The 15,315-nt window shown below is 53.8% G+C and overlaps 1 protein-coding gene across 2 annotated transcripts in view; it reads right to left on the bottom strand.

Moving 5' to 3' along the window:
- Window positions 1-1,953: 1,953 nt before the first annotated feature.
- MEX3B (mex-3 RNA binding family member B) overlaps window positions 1,954-15,315 on the bottom strand; it is a 30,928-nt gene continuing 17,566 nt past the window's right edge. The window contains exons 1-2 of one of the 2 annotated variants that reach the window (XM_024561836.3): window positions 4,824-5,519; window positions 1,954-4,015 (exon numbers count right to left, since the gene is read on the bottom strand). In XM_024561836.3, the coding sequence (XP_024417604.1) occupies window positions 2,568-4,015; window positions 4,824-5,094 (1,719 nt within the window). In that variant the 5' untranslated portion in view covers window positions 5,095-5,519 and the 3' untranslated portion in view covers window positions 1,954-2,567. Of the gene's footprint in view, window positions 4,016-4,823; window positions 5,520-15,315 lie in introns of those variants that run through there. The other variant, XM_045196637.3, reaches the window with a different exon arrangement.

The raw sequence follows: 15,315 nt of genomic DNA, 5'->3' as shown, positions 1-15,315 counted from the left end.
GAAGAGCAGGAGAAAACATGGTCTGGGAACTTCCCAGCGTTGATGATGCCAGAAATTTCTCAAGCAAGGCCACGCCCTTTCCTCCCCCTTGCCCCAGAGGAGGCCAGAGTCCCGCCTCCCCACACCACGTAACTTAAACAAATCAGGAGCTGCAGTGTCGGCAGCGCCAAAATCCCCAAATAAAAACACGAAGCGGGGTACTGGGAACCACCGACACATATTACAGGCCAGTCTGTGGACTCACCTGCTAACTGTCTCCCCCAAGCACAGAGTGAAGTAGAAGCCTGCCCCATTCTGGGCAGGTGCTGCTCTCCAAGGACAGCTGGGCCAGGAAGTGTGCTGGAAATGCCGTGGCCTGGCCATTCCTGAGGCCTCTCCAGGAGACTGAAGAGTTCAGGCCCCAGGAAAGTGCCACGCTCCACCCCTTGATAAAGCCTTGCAGCCAGGGAGCAGGTGTAGCCTGCCAAAAGCCAACAAAAGCGGCTCTCCAGCAACAAACAGTTAACACCGGCAGCCTGTCAGCACCAATTAGCAAGCCCTACCAGCAGAAGCCTATTAAGACAGTGCTCAAATCCAGCTGAGTGCTCTGCGCCAGCAGAAACTGTCATCCCTGGAGCCATTCCCCAAGTAAGTGACCCTCAATGAGAACTCACAACACACACACAGCCCTTAGGCCCCCTACGGTCTCAGCGGCCCGGCTGGGCAGGGTCACGACTTTCCCCATTCCTGGGCTTTTTTGCTTTCCTGGACTCCTTCCTCTAATAATAATAGTACTAAAATTAATTTTTTAATGTAATTTCAAATACTTTTAATATCTTATTTCCTTAATGTTTTAGGCACATTTTAATAGGTTTGTACAGGCCTGGAAATTGAAAACATTTCCTTCGGGATTTTTTAAGTGAAATGCAACATTTTCCTGGGCTCCTAAAAGTTACCATGGGCCCCATGCTTTGTCTCATGGAGAAGCAGGGCCTGATTCAGCAGAAACTTGCAACTTTTAAAAATACTGTTGCCCATGGCTCTTACGTCCAAACACACACAGCTCAGGCCTCTTTTTTCAAAGTCCATTCTATTGATAAAATTACTGACATAATATGCCTGGAACTTAGCTATTTCAACTTGTCACGTGTAAGAGTTTTATTCCTTATTACACGTCCACCAAGAGGCTTAAAAAAATCATGTCACCACGCAATATAGGTTTTCTTCAATATTTTATTTATATAGAAATACTTAAAAAATGAAGTAGCACCATTACTTAAGTTTTACCTTTATTATGTAGAACTTTAAATGTCAGAAAAATAAAACTCTTGATACAATTTCAAATCTTGTCTCAGCAAATATAATATTAGTATTTGACCATGAGGTTAAAGGCCCTTTATCATAAAATAAAATATACTTTGTTTTTTAAACTTTGCTCAGTAAAGTACATTTAAGCTCAAGTAACGTCACCTACATATACATAAACAAGTGGTAAACAAATGTATTAAAATAGAAATACTAAAACTATAGTGGTGCAACAGAACTTTTGTAACTTGCACTGAATTCTATTTATACAAATGTTAGAAAGCTTCAACAGTCCCTTTTGACATGTTTATACATTTCCGCTTTTTTTTGTAATAATATAGAATAAAATATGCTTTATATCACTGAATAGAAAATATGCTGGGTGAAGCAGATCTAGAAGATTTGTCTGAACCTATAAAATCTCCATCCCAACAGAATACTGTTCAAAACATTACACATTTTTATGGTTTGTAATTCTGTCACAACTGTGTGATTATTAAAATAATACAGTGTTCTTTGCCGTAAGGCCATACTAAAATAAAAAAGATTTAACCCAGCTACAAAAAAGTTCACTGAACTTAAATTAAAATACTTGTAAACATCTTTGCAATATGAAATATAATTTTTCAAGTCAAAAAAGAATAAAATACTTCAATCTGTATTAATGAAATTTCTCTTTAAAACTTTTAAACGTTTTTAATATATAAGAGATATGTTACAGTTTCTTTAACTTTAATAAAGCTGCAGTATCCTGGTTTCTCAGGAACTCTGGGCCCTTCCACAGACATTCAGGAAGAGCCCACTGTGTTCTAGAAGCATCCTAGGAACCCAACCACAGAGGGGAACCAACGAGAACAGCCCGCAGATCCCACAGCACTGTTATCGTCTTAATGGGAGTTACTGTCCACCTCGCTCCTACTTTCAGGAAATGGAAACTTGTGGGGTTTTCTTCTTTTGGAAGCTTCCTATTAAGTACAGTGTAAAAACTATCGTCACTAGCAGGTCGCCGTCCCTATTATTTATACAGCATGCATTTCAGGCGGTTCGGAGGCTTTCCAGGCTACAGTGCTCTTGATGCAGTTATCCTGGCACGTTCCTTTGTTTAAACATTAAATTTTAAAACTGCGTGGATACTACAGCTTCCCAAGGTCCTCTCGGATCTCAAGAGTGCCAGAAGAGTGAGGATAAGGTTGGGCACCAAGGAGGCCAGCCGGCTCTGGGGAGTGAGGGCGGGGGGGAAGGGTCCCCCTTCCCAGTGCGGGGCGCGCAGGCGCACACCGCCCTCAGGAAAAGATACGGATGGCCTGTGTGACTGCAGTGTGGCAGACCGGACACTCGGGCTCGCTCTTCTCACAGATGCGGTTGGCACACTCCATGCAGAATAGGTTGTGACCACAGGGTACCAGTGCGGCGATCACTTCGCTCTCAAAGCACACGGAGCAGTCGCGGCTGCCCTTGCGCCGCAGCCCGGAGGAGGAGGACGAGGAGCTGGAAGAAGAGCTGGACGACGATGAGGAGCCGGACGTGTCAGACGGCTGCAGGCCGGGCAGCTGCGCTCCTATTCCGTTGGCATAGGCCGCATAGGCCAGGCCCCCTCCGCCAGGGTCGCTGCGCACCCTGCGAGCCAGGTGGTGCTCGCCCGTGCCCGGGGCCATGTGCAAGGGTGGGGACAAGCGTGGGCAGCTGGTGCCCGGGTGCAGCCGGCGGTGCACCAGCAGCCCCAGGTTGGCGTTGGAGGGCGCGCTGGCACAGCCCCCGGGAAAGACCACCGAAGAGGATGAAGCTGAAGAAGAGGCAGAGGAAGAGCAGGAAGAGGACACGGGAGCTGCAGGTCCGCCTCCCGGGGACCGCTCGAACTGGGCCCAGAGAAGGGGTGCCCCAGGCGGAGGAGCAGGAGCCGGGTCGAAGGTTGGCTGGAGCTCCGGACAGCCATCGGGGGAAGGCACGGAAGCCTCCCCGGCAGTGTAGGCATATCCATTGCCGTTGTTGTTGTTCCCGTTGTGGGCAAAGCTGAGTGCAGGGCTGGGGGGGCTGTAGTCGGCCAAGCGCGGGGTGGCCGCTGTGCTGCCGCCGGTACCCCCACCGAAGTAAGAGTCGGTGGAGGCGCTGCCAAGAGAGCTAGAGCTGTCGTTACGGTAGCTGGAGAAGGGTTTGCGGCCTGGGGTGGGCGTGATGCTGGGGGTAGGCTTGCTCCATAGGCTGCCTGGGCCGGACCCGCCGGACCCATGAAGCAGATCAAAGCCCACATCCGTGCCGTTAGCGTGGAAATCGTTCTCATCGGTGAGCTCGATGATGCCGCCTGTACGCAGGGCGATGTGCGCCTCGATCTCCTCCCGAGCGCGGTCCACGTTCTCAGGCATGCCAGTCACCTCGAACACAGGCTCCTTGTCACGGCTGGGCGTCACGATGTACGTGTGTGTCTGCTGCTGGATGCGCTTGATTGTGGCGCCTTTGGGCCCTACCACGAGTCCCACCACGCGGTAGGGCACCCGTACCTGGATGGTCGTCTGCCCGGGCAGGTTGGGTGGGCCCGGCACCGTGCCGTTGAGCGCCGTGTTCTTATTCCGGGAGGCGCGGATCATGGAGAAGTGCTCGGCAGCAGAGATAATCTCCCTTCGAGCCATGGCCACATCCTCCTTCCTGCCCGTCACAACAAAGACAGGCTCCTCCCCGCGAACCGGGGTCTTGATGTAAGTGTTGGTCTTCGCCCGCAGCGCTTTAATTTTACAACCTGGGAGCCAGGGTGCAGAGGAGGGAGTGGGAGAAAGAGAGACACACCCATTACCCCGGGATAAGCGAGGAGACTTGGGACAGCCCGTGTTCAGGACAGCTGAACGGCGGGACACTCGAGGGTTGGAAGGGGGGCGGCTCCCACCCTGACCCCTGCCCGAGAGGGAAGCGGGTTCCACCCGCGAAGCGCTCGAGGAACAGCTCCCTTGCTGCCCAGCCCTTCCCCGGTTTGACTGCAGTCGTCCGGAGCCAAACCCCAGAATCCCAGAAAAAGTCAGCTGGGGAGACGCCTCTAAAATCCAGCGGGACGCGCCGTCCGCCCTGAAGGCGCGGCGAAGGGGTTCTGGGAAGGCAGTCGGAGCTGCGATCCCCCAGCGCTGGGGGACCGCTGGGAAAGGGGGCAGTCCCGGGACCCATTGTTCCTCCTCTGGGCTCCATTATGCTTTGCAGAAATACAGAATCCTCCTCCATCCGATGCTCACTCCTCCTCTTCCCCCCTCCCAATGGATGAATCAAAGGCCCCCTCCCCCAAGCATGTTCTGTTTAAATGATATTTCCCGGGGTAGGCTGGGTGGGGGGCGCCAGGGGAGAGGACAGTGGTTTCTGCAGTAGAAGTGCATCCCGCCGTGGCCGCAGCGTGGGTCTGGGAAACAGCCTGCCTGCACTTTCTTTGTCTGGGGGCGCCGGCCCTTCGCGCGGCTCTTCCTCCCTCCCCAAAGCTCCCAGCTCCCGATCCCTTTCGCGCCCTCCCTGCAGGGCGGTGGCCAGAGACCCGCTTTGCTCCAGCTCCCCATCCTTGCCGGACCCACCTTGCCTCCCCACGATCTCGGCAACATGCTCCGAACTAGGAACCGGCACGCACTCGGTCATGTTCACGCTCTTCTTGCGCGGTTCGCTGTCGTACAGAGAGGCGCCCTCATCACTGTCCAGCCCCAGGAGGGAGAGCTGGTCCAAAGCGAGCTGCAGGGCTCTTTGGTCATCCAGGGTTTCTCCCCCGCCGCTGCCACCGCCTCCAACCCCGCCGCCGCCTCCCCCTCCGCTGCCGTTGCGCTCCAGGTCTGCAAACAGCGAGCTGGGCATCGTTCTGCTGTGCGCACCGCGCCCCCGCCGGCCCTTGGTTCAGAAGCTACGGCCACAAAGGCAGTCGGGAAGCGAGCGGTCAGGGGCGGGGAGGCCAGCCGGCTGCAGAGGGTTCCGTGGCTCCTTTCTCGGGCGCCGGAAGGAGTGGGTCGCTCCGTGCGGTCTGCGCCGGGCAGTGGATGCGGGAGCCCCCGCCTGGGTCCCCACCCCAGGTCTGTTGGCGGGTGGGGCGGGGGCAGAATTCGAGTGGCAGCCGCGCGCCCCCCGAGTGCCCGGCTGGCTGGCCACAATGCCGAGAGAGAAGCGAGCAGACGAGCGACAGCAGCGTTTCTTTAAGGAGCCCCTCCCCGGCTCCTCCACTCCCTCCCTCCCGCCTTCAATCAGCGCTTTTTCCTTCTCTGCTCCCCGCCTCTTGACTGAGCCTCTGCAGCTAGACGGCTCTGGAGGGGGACGGGGGAGGCGCAACGTCACCGGCGGGAGCTGACACTACAATGCTACTGACACTATCGCTGGGGAAGGCGATTGGTGCGCGCAGGGCTGGGGGCGGGCGGAGGCCGCGGGCTGAGCTAGCGGAGCGAGAGCGCCCCCAACCCCGGCTCACCGCAGCCCGCGCATCCTCCTGCTTGCCGCGCCCCGCCCCCGCCTCCACTAACGCCTCTCTTTGTTGTCTAATGCGGGACCCGCAGCCTCGGGACACTTGCATGTACGGATTAGCCAGGGACAGGTTACCGTACCCAGGTTTCCTCTTTCTCCTGACCGAGAAAAGAAAACGCGTGCAACTCTGATGCCCGGCTCTAAGAAAGAGGTCCTTATAAAGTCCCGTTAGTGTCGACCAAATAAACCACCCCTAGAACCAGAGGTGCAACTGGAGAAAGGTCTGTTGTGTGCCCAAAAGGGTGGTCCCAAGCCCTCAAACACGGAAAGCAGGACTCGAGGTGCTGGTGCATACTGGCAATGTGTCTCCGGGCGCGGGCTGCCCACCTGCACGAGAGCGCTTAAGACACAATGGCATCCACTCGACCGCATCACCACTCGAGCGCACGCGCCCACAATTCCGTATTCTTGGGCAGCACTTCCCCCAGCTAGCTATGAAATTGTGGATCAGAAAGCCAGAATCCGGCTGCAGCCAGGGCCTGGCCCGCCTAGCCTCCGGCAACCTCTGGAAGGCACCATGCCTAGGTGCTGCACCAGCCCCTCGCAACGGCCCAAACCCCGAGTGCCTGAGGCGCGCACCAGCGCCGCCACCAAGGGAGCGCCAGCCATAGCGCCAGCCGGAGATGCAGGGTACGCGCCCGGTCTTCCTTCCCTCCCCGCACCACGGTCGGTCGGGCATGCGCAGTGGTCACGAGGAACGGTGTGTGGGGGGGGGGGGTGTCCTTTAAGGCGGGCACGGCAGAGCTCACCAGCCCTGCCGGCGCCCCGCCCGGATGGGAGGTGTGAGCTCACAGGCACCACTCTTTGTGCACTTCTCGGGTGGGGGCGGCGGCTGAGAGAGGGTGCGACGGGACAAGTAGACAGGGACAGCTAGCTGCGCCCCCTCCCGGATGTCCCCGGGGCCGCTCCTAGAGACACCGAGAAGAAAGGACGCTTTGAGGGGCTGGCCGGGGCCAAGACGCTGCCTGCGGCGTGCCGCTGGGCCCCCACTCTGCTCGCTCTCCATTCGCGCTGGCCCGGCGATGCCCGCTCGAGCCCGTGCAGGATCCGCTCCTTTGTTCTGGTGACACCGAACTCACTGCGCCACCTGCGTCGGGTCTGGGGACGTTCCGCAGAGTGGCCTGGGCGCGGTTTGCCGAGATGGCTAACATCCGCGCAGCCAGACGCCTACCGAAGACAATGAGGCCATGTGGCCGCTACAGAGGGAGGGTTTACTTGGAAGACCGCTTGTGCCGCAGGGCGATCACAGGGCTCAAAGGCAGAGGCTCCCCAAGTGTGCCCTGCTGAACCACTGGAAGAGTGATGAGCAAGTGCCCCCAGGGGAATCATACCTCTGGATCCAGAATTACAAGCGACAATAGATGAGAGCGTGCTTTGTCTGTCATCAATGGACAGTTACGCCAACACCTTAACTTTGGGGAACACGAAGGTGTTCCCTTCCTCACTTGCTCACCTGGAGCTGTCTTGGGGAAGAGGTGCTGATTATTCCCTTAGGGAAATGCAGCTCAAAAGCCACTTACAGTGGCTATTTCCTCAGGATGCTATGTCACCTTCCAGGAGCCTGGCGTGCTTTTCTTCAAAAGGAATCCTTGATGGGGGCGGGGGGTGGGGGCGGGGGAAGGAGTGTTAAGTCCTCCCAGAGAGCCACCACCTAGATCTCCAGCAGAGAACCTTTGTATTTTTTGACCCGGTGTACGGATTGAAGTCCAACTACTCTGAGAATGAGGGAGTGCCCTTGAGGATTCCTGCGGAGTGGGAGGCGCCCAGGAAGGGCCCTGGCTGGGGAAGGCCACGGGGGAGGCCCAGCTTTCAGCCCCTCCCTCCCTCTACTCCTGCCAGGCCTATAAGCACCAAGGCAGACAGGAAAAGCTGCCCCAAAGGCCTCGGCATTTGCATCTTGCCAAACCAACGGGTCACTTTCTGGTCTGTTTCTGATAGTCTCCCGAAGTCGTTCCTTAGTAAATGAGGGCCTTCCCCGGCCCCACCCCAGGGTTGCTTGTGCTGCCCTCCTGCCTCCCTCATCCCTGCAGCAATAAAATTTCACAGGGGCTAACTCAGAAACTGACCCCAGGAATTCCTGGGGAGCCGCCAATCCTGAGGTGCCCAGGACATTCACCTGGCCCAGGTCACCCTCCACAGACCAGAATGCTCCAGGAAAAGCCACACAAAGGTCAGCAGGGCTTCCTGCAGATGCCCACCAAGTGAAGGCCGTCCTGAGTCAGGAGGGTGGGGACTGCGGAGGGAGCAGCTGCAGCTCTGACAGATCTGGGTCCCATCCTCGGCGAGTGTCCCCTGTGAGTGTGAGTGAGTGAGTGAGTGCTTCGCCCACAGTCAGTTCCTGTCGTCTTTGCTCATATCCAATACTAACTGATGCGTGAATGTGATTATAAAGATAACCTGGACATTTTAATTCTCACTTCGTGGCTTTAATGAGCCAAAAGGCATCATTGAACTTGCGAAGCTCAGTTCTGCTTTTGAATAGATAATACACCCAAGCCCACAGTTTCTGGTTGGACTTTCCCAGGCTCCTTAAAGACCCCAGAGCTTAACTACTTTTCCTGATACAGGACGTGTTCCCCAAGGACGTCCCCAATATGGCCATATTTTTTTTTTATTAGCATGTGAGAGAATCTTGCAGAGTGCAGTCTGGTAATTGAGAACTTCAGTTGCCATAAAATAGAAAAGGTAAAGTCACACAAAAACAGCTAAGATTAATGAGACCACCTTGCACTAGTTTCTGGAGGCCTCAAGCTGTTTTGCGCACAGCTTGCTTGCTTTTGCAAATTAGGGAGTTGGGAAAAGAAACAAATTCTCCTGAAAAACAAGGCTGTACCCTCCCAGTGAACCCCTTTAACACTATGGAGCACCTACTACCTCATCACGAGCACAGGGGAAAGCGCTGATGATGAAGAAGGGAGCAAGGTGGGTGTCCTTGGCCATGGCCCAGCCCAGGTCCACACGAGGGGTACGTGCCCAGATACTAGGGTCCTGGGAGGATTTTCCAGAAGCAGACGTGCTAGCAGTAGGAACTCGATGTTCACTAAGTTTCTAAGGGCACAATACAGTGTTGTTACTCTTCTGTGACACAGCTGAAATCTACAACGTGTTCGTTTTGTGTAACCGAAACTTTATACCAACTGAACAACAAGTTCCCACTTTTCTCCCCGACCCCAGCCCCCGGTAACTGCCATTCTAGTCTCTGCTTCTTTGAGTTGGACTAGTTCAGATTCCTGATGCGGGGGGATTGGGCAGCATTTGCTCTTCTGCGATCTCACTCAGCTCGGTGTCCTCTGGGTTCATCCATGTTGTCAAAAATATCAAGGTTTCCTTTTTGAAGGCTGAGTAATATTCCACATTGTATATATAACACATTTCCTTTATCCATTCATTCATCTGTCTGTGGACATTTGGGGCTGTTTCCCTATCTTGGCTGTTGTAAATGATGCTGCAAATGACATGGGAGTGCAGAGAGCTCTTTGTGGACGTGACCATACAATAGTTCCATTTTTTTATTTTTATTTTTGAGGAAACCCCATCATCTTTTCCACAGAAGCTGCACCTTTAAACATTTCCACCAACAGAGTACAAACAAGGGTTCCAATTTTCTCCACATACTTGCCAACACTTCAGTGGAGTTTTCTTTTGTAATACTCACCTAATGGGTGTGCGGTGGTGTTTCATTGTGGTTTTGACGTGCATGGACCTGATGGGTAGTGACGCTGAGCATCTCTTCATCCATCTCTTGTCCATTCACATGTCTTCTTTGCAGAAGTGTCTATTCCATGCATATGCCCATTTTAAAATTCTGGCCATGGCAATAAAATCATGGATGTGACCCCAAAAGCACACTCAGCAGAAGCAGAAAACAAACGAGTGGGACTGCATGAAACTGAAGGCTTCCACCCAGCAAAGGAAACTGTCAAGAGAATGAAAGGCAACCTAAAGACTGGAAGGAAATACTCGAAATCCATGTATCTGGTAAGGAAGTAAAACCCAAGACATACAAGGAAGTCCTACAAACTCAATGACAAAAACACCAACACAATAACCTGACTGGAGAATGGCAAAGGACTTGAATAAAACATTTCTCCCTCATAATCATCAGACCAGGTGAGTTTTAGAATTACACACACACACACACACACACACACACACAGTGGCCCTAATGTGGTCACATACCATGTAGGTAAATATCTGAGTTATGAATCCAGTGGCCAATAGTTGAGTAACTGTGCCCTAACCGCCTACCTAGACAAGTAGTCTTCCATAACAACCCGGAAGGCCAAGGTTAGAATATGGAACTCTCTGCCTCCTTAAGGCTCTGCCCTGGACCCTGGTCATATGGGGAGAGGTGGCCTTGGCCACAACCCACGACTCCCACCCTTATTCTTCCCCTCACCCACCACCTCCAGGCTCCCACACCACAAGGGTGTCTCAAGCACATGTTTGTAGACACCCAGCTCCACCTGCACCCTGTCCCCTGTGAACAGTCACTGCCCGGGATGCACCAAGACGTGCACACGTTGTCGGTGGAAGACCTGGAGGGACAATCAGGGGAGAGGCCCTTGCGGACGCTGAGGCACCGGGGCCTCCTGGGTAGGGAAGTCCTCCTGTGGCTTCATCCTCTGGGGAGGTACACAGCCAGGGAACAGCAAGGGGGGACCCTCTGAATCATGGGGCCCAGGGCAGGGCCTCACTGGTGTGACACGCGGAATCACTTAAAAAGTATAAAATGACTATCTGAACTATGAAATAGCAATCATGATAAGCACTATTATTAGCTCCACTTTATAAATGGGAAAAGATTATAAGTAAACCAGCATACTATTGGACGGGAGGGTTATAAAGCATTCTTGTAACATTTCTCCTTGGCGACTTCCTCCCATTTGCTTCCTCCCACTTGGTCCCCACCTACCCGGCCCGGTTACACAAATACCGAGAGAGTACCCAGTGCGCCAGGCACTGCCTGGCCTAGGGGTCAAGGCAAATGCTGCTGGGGAGTTTGCAAAGTAACGAGGAGACTGGCATCGCACCCCCTCCCCATCAGCCTGTAATTACAAACTGGGACAAATGCACTGACTGATAAGCATGTGTTGATCTGTCAGTTGCCTTTGATTCACGGTTTCCTGCTGAGACAGGGAGGAATGCAAATCTGTTCTTCCTTACCGCCAGGGGCCTTACATACTTTCACAAACCTCTGAAATGGATGCATACCATACAGCTAACCAGAGCTGGGGAGGCTTCCTGCAATGATTTACGCTAATTGCATTAAATCAACTCTGCAATGCGAGTAAAACTGGACCAAGTATGTCAGAGGCACAAATTCCTGCGGGGTTACAAAGCCCACTGTCCGGGAATAGAAGGTGGGGGTTTTACTGGAGCCCCTGGTACCAAATTCTCATGAAAATGAGGAAGGCGGGTGGGAGGGGACCTCCAAGTCCTTGTGAGAGACCCACTTCCCCTCTTACTGTCCCTGCATCATGGCCTAGAGGAGGTGCAACGGCATGGGCAATGCCTGGCCTCTCATTATGTTGCTTCCAATCACCCTGCTCTAGGTGACCTCTAGTGAAGGAATGCTCCAGGCGTCGGGGGAGGGCGGCAGCCAGGGTGTCGGCCCCAGCTCTCAACAACCACACACGGTGTGATGAAATTTTTATGCAGTTGTTCGTATTCTCCACGTGGACTCAGGCAGAGAAGGCTTGTACTGAGGGGGCAAATCCTAACAGGAAGATCTGCCTGTGCCGTTCACACTGGCGACTGGGGTTTCTCATCACCTGCTGATCCTATGTCTGTTCACTGACAATGTTCGTGGTTTCCCGTAAGGAGTGAATAAATCCCCACGAAATGTACATGGGGAAGGACAGTTATCTCTCTACCATGTACTTACAGGTTGATTGGGCAAACGCTCCCTGCGAGACAAAAGCAACTTATCTTCCCCGTGTCTGCTACCTTGCCCTGGACTGAACGTTGCAGCTTGTTAACATTTTTATTTATTTCCTGCAGAGGAGAACCTTATTTTAGAAATTGTGTTTTAGTACATATGTGCAGGTTCTCCAGCACTTTCCCTTTTCAGGTTTGGAGGGTATCCGAGGGCAGTGGGCCACCCTGGGGTGGGTTGCGAGCCCCTGTCCCCAGGGGTTCTAGGGACCGGCCTGGCCTGCCTGGTTCCAGTGGCTGAGCTGTCCAACCCCAGTGCTGTGTCCCACCTGCCACCCCCTCTCCACCCTGCCCCCGGGACAGGGGTTTCGTCTAAGTCATCTAAAACTGCCATGGATGGGCTGTTTCTGTTGCTGTCTTTTTTTGTGTTTTGCAGGATTTGGGAAAACATCAAACAGAAGAAAAGGAAGAGAACAAGGCTGCGGAAGGGAGACTATCTTGTCTGCAGAGCATTTTCACTCTTATCAAGCTGCAATTTTTGATAAACCTCTGAAAGGCCCTCAAGCAGGGAGTGAGCGCTAAGGAGGTAACCAGCTTGCTCAAGGCCACGGCAGAGAAAAACCAGGCTTTTAATGAAGCTTCTGGAGCTCCAGGATTCCCCACCGGCCCATTGCCAGCACTGCTGCTGTGACTGCAGCTGTTACTACTAATTCCCCCTCCTTGCCCTTGTCCCATCGTTACCATTTGCCTGTTATCCTGAGGCACTTGGTAGCTTGTGGGCTTTGCTGCCACGCTGGGCGTGCCTGACCCCCCACAGGTGATTCTGTGGCCTCATCTGTGAAATGGGACAGCAGCAGGGCTCCCCCAGAAGGCTGCCATCTTAAATGGGCACACACATCTACAGTGCTTTCCCTGGTGCTGGGCACACAGAGAGGGCTCCGTAGATGCCAGCTCTCCCTAACTCCACCGGTGAAAATAATTTTCCTTCTGTGATCTTTGAGCTCCACACACGTGCCTCCTCCCCACTGAAGCCTCCTAGACGGAGTCCAGAATTCAAACAGACTGCTCTCCCCTTGCACCCCTCAGCCAAAGGTTAGGGTCCCTGGTGGGTACCCTGCTCCTCTGGCCTGAGGCTGATGTTCTTAGTGATCTCTCCTCCCCTCCCCTGAAAGGCTGCATTGTGCGTGGGGAACTTCCGCCCTACTTTTTCCTAACTGTGGTACTCACACACTGCTGAACCTCTGTGCCTCAGTCTTCGCCTCTGGAAAACGGGCATTCACTACACTGTGCTCGCGGAGTTGGCATAAGAACTAAATAAAATGCTACACATAGTCCTGGCTGATGTGGCTCAGTGGATTGAGTGCTGGCCTGTGAACCAAAGGGTCATGGGTTCTATTCCCAGTCAGGGCACAGGTCTGGGTTGCAGGCCAGGCCCCATTATATGGGTGCGAGAGGCAACCACACACTGATGTTTCTCTCCCTCTTTCTCCCTCCCGTCCCCTCTCTCTAAAAATGAATAAATAAAATCTTGTTTTAAAAACTGCTACCCGTAAACATGGGCCAGTCTCTGGCACCCAGGGAGCAACCTCATGGAGAAGGTGCTCAGTGTCTGTGGGTGATTGCAGTGGCGGCAGACGCGTTGTCATGAGGAGTCGCGGGTGTGGGGGTGAGGAGCCGGGGACGGGAGGGCGCACAGTGGGGCAGTGGTGAATGCTGTCAGCAGATGGGAGGCCCACTGATAGCCGTCACTGTCCCCACTCACGGGGGGCGAGTCTGCAGTCACACAGATGCCTCTGTCCACACAGCCCTGCGACCTGGGGGGAGGGGGGGCTTCCCCACTGCAGGGCCCACTGTTCCCGGGGAGCCGCATCTGCGCCGGGGCCCTGACACCACGTGTGCCTCTGCCCCAGCACGTGGCGCAGCTCCTGGGGCACAGGCGTCCCTGTCCTCCCAAGCGTCACATCTGCAAGGAAACCCCACCGCCTCTCACAGACGGGGCCAGCTGAATTCCGCGCACATTCACCATGCATAAATAGGGGGAGAAAACCAGCCAGGACAAGTCGGTCTGAAGGAACTCTCTCATTCTGCCAGCGGGCAGTCGCCAGCCTCCCTAGTCCCTGGGGCAAAGCCTCCCTAGTCCCTGGGGCAAAGAGAAAGCATTCACAGGGCCTGCCTCCCCGGGGTGTTCGTTTCTTCCAAGGTCAGCTTTTCATTTCGACGTTAACTCCAAACTGACAGAAAAGTTGCAAAGACAAGAATAGGACACAGAACACATGTATTCTTTACCTGTTGCTACCATTTATCATGACTGCTGTATCGTTCCCTTTCTAGGTGTAGGTGTAGGTGTGTCCACCCCCCCCCCACATTTGTGAAACATTTGGGAGTCCACGTATATCTACATGGTCCTTTCCCCCTACGTGCTTCGTCTGCATTTCCCAAGAACAGCACTAGTCTCTTGCAAACCCAAACTACAGTTACCAACGTCGGTAAATTCAGCATTGAAGCATTACTTTTGTCAAATCTACTGCCAGTGAGGGTCAGAATAAAAAAGATGAAAGTCTCAAATAGAGTCATCATTATATTAAAATCCTTGGCCTTTGGGGTGCATTTTAAGACACGCACAACTGACAGTGCTTGGAGTAGCGCCCCCAAGTTCCCTGCCGTCCGGTTCCCGTTCTACCTCCGCGTCTGGGGAGTAGGCCCGTGTGGTGGGCGCTCTCAGGGGGCGGCCAGGCAGGGAACAAATGCCGCCGGGAACCACCTGTGTGAGTGCGGTCTGCCCACTCCTGTAGCAGTAGAGCGCCCCCCCCTAGGCCGGGCAATGCAGGTACAAATAGGAAAGACGGTTGCTGCCCTAAATTTGCACACGTGGTGGGAAAGTGCCCAAACTTGGAAGGCGGAAGAACATGGTTGTGCTGCCTTGTTGGGAGACTTGCGCAGGCCACGACGCTCTGAGCCTCAGGCCCTTGAGCTGCGACTTGGGGGGAAGAGTTAAGAGCCACCTGGTAAGGTTGCTGTAATGGTCCAGCTAGACTGTCTGTCCAGGGCTCGCACAGTGCCTGGTACACTGAACTGCTCATGAAGTGCCAACTGGTGTGACTGGTGGGGACAGGCATACACAACACATACCTTTCATACACCAACCAATCGTTATAACGGTACCCTCCAGCACCAAGATGTCCTCAGAGGGTGCACCTGAACCAAGATGGGAAAGGTGACCTGCAAGCTCACTGTAGGGGTCTAGGGGCCATCGAGGGAAGGAACAAAAGGGAAGGGGAGGGGTCCTTGCAGAGGAAGTTGCTTGTAGAAAGCAAATGACTGACAGCTGACCCCTTCCTTCATTGTGGCTGACCTCAGAGCCAGAGGGGTCAGCAGGCGATGAGGCTGGAAAAAGACCAGGGACTCTGGCACGAGGGACTTGCAGGTAAAGTTCCTGTGCACAATTACACACTAACACAATCAGCCGCACTGTCTTTTGTCACTTGTGCTGGGCACAGGCTACCAGGTAAGGCAGAACAGACAGCTCAGCTGCCGTGGGCAGGTCAGCTGGCCCCTCACTCCTACTGGCTCAACATATCCAAATGTGTTTTCACGAAAAATACGGTTTTTTTTTTTTTTATTGTAAAATGAATAATGCCCACTATAGATGATTTTGGGAAAAAAAATTTTTTTAATCTGTTTTCTCACTTT

Source organism: Desmodus rotundus, chromosome 10, assembly GCF_022682495.2.
Source record: "Desmodus rotundus isolate HL8 chromosome 10, HLdesRot8A.1, whole genome shotgun sequence".
NCBI lineage: Eukaryota > Metazoa > Chordata > Mammalia > Chiroptera > Phyllostomidae > Desmodus > Desmodus rotundus.
The sequence above is the reverse complement of the archived record's forward strand: the minus strand, read 5'-3'. Positions and strand labels throughout refer to the sequence as shown.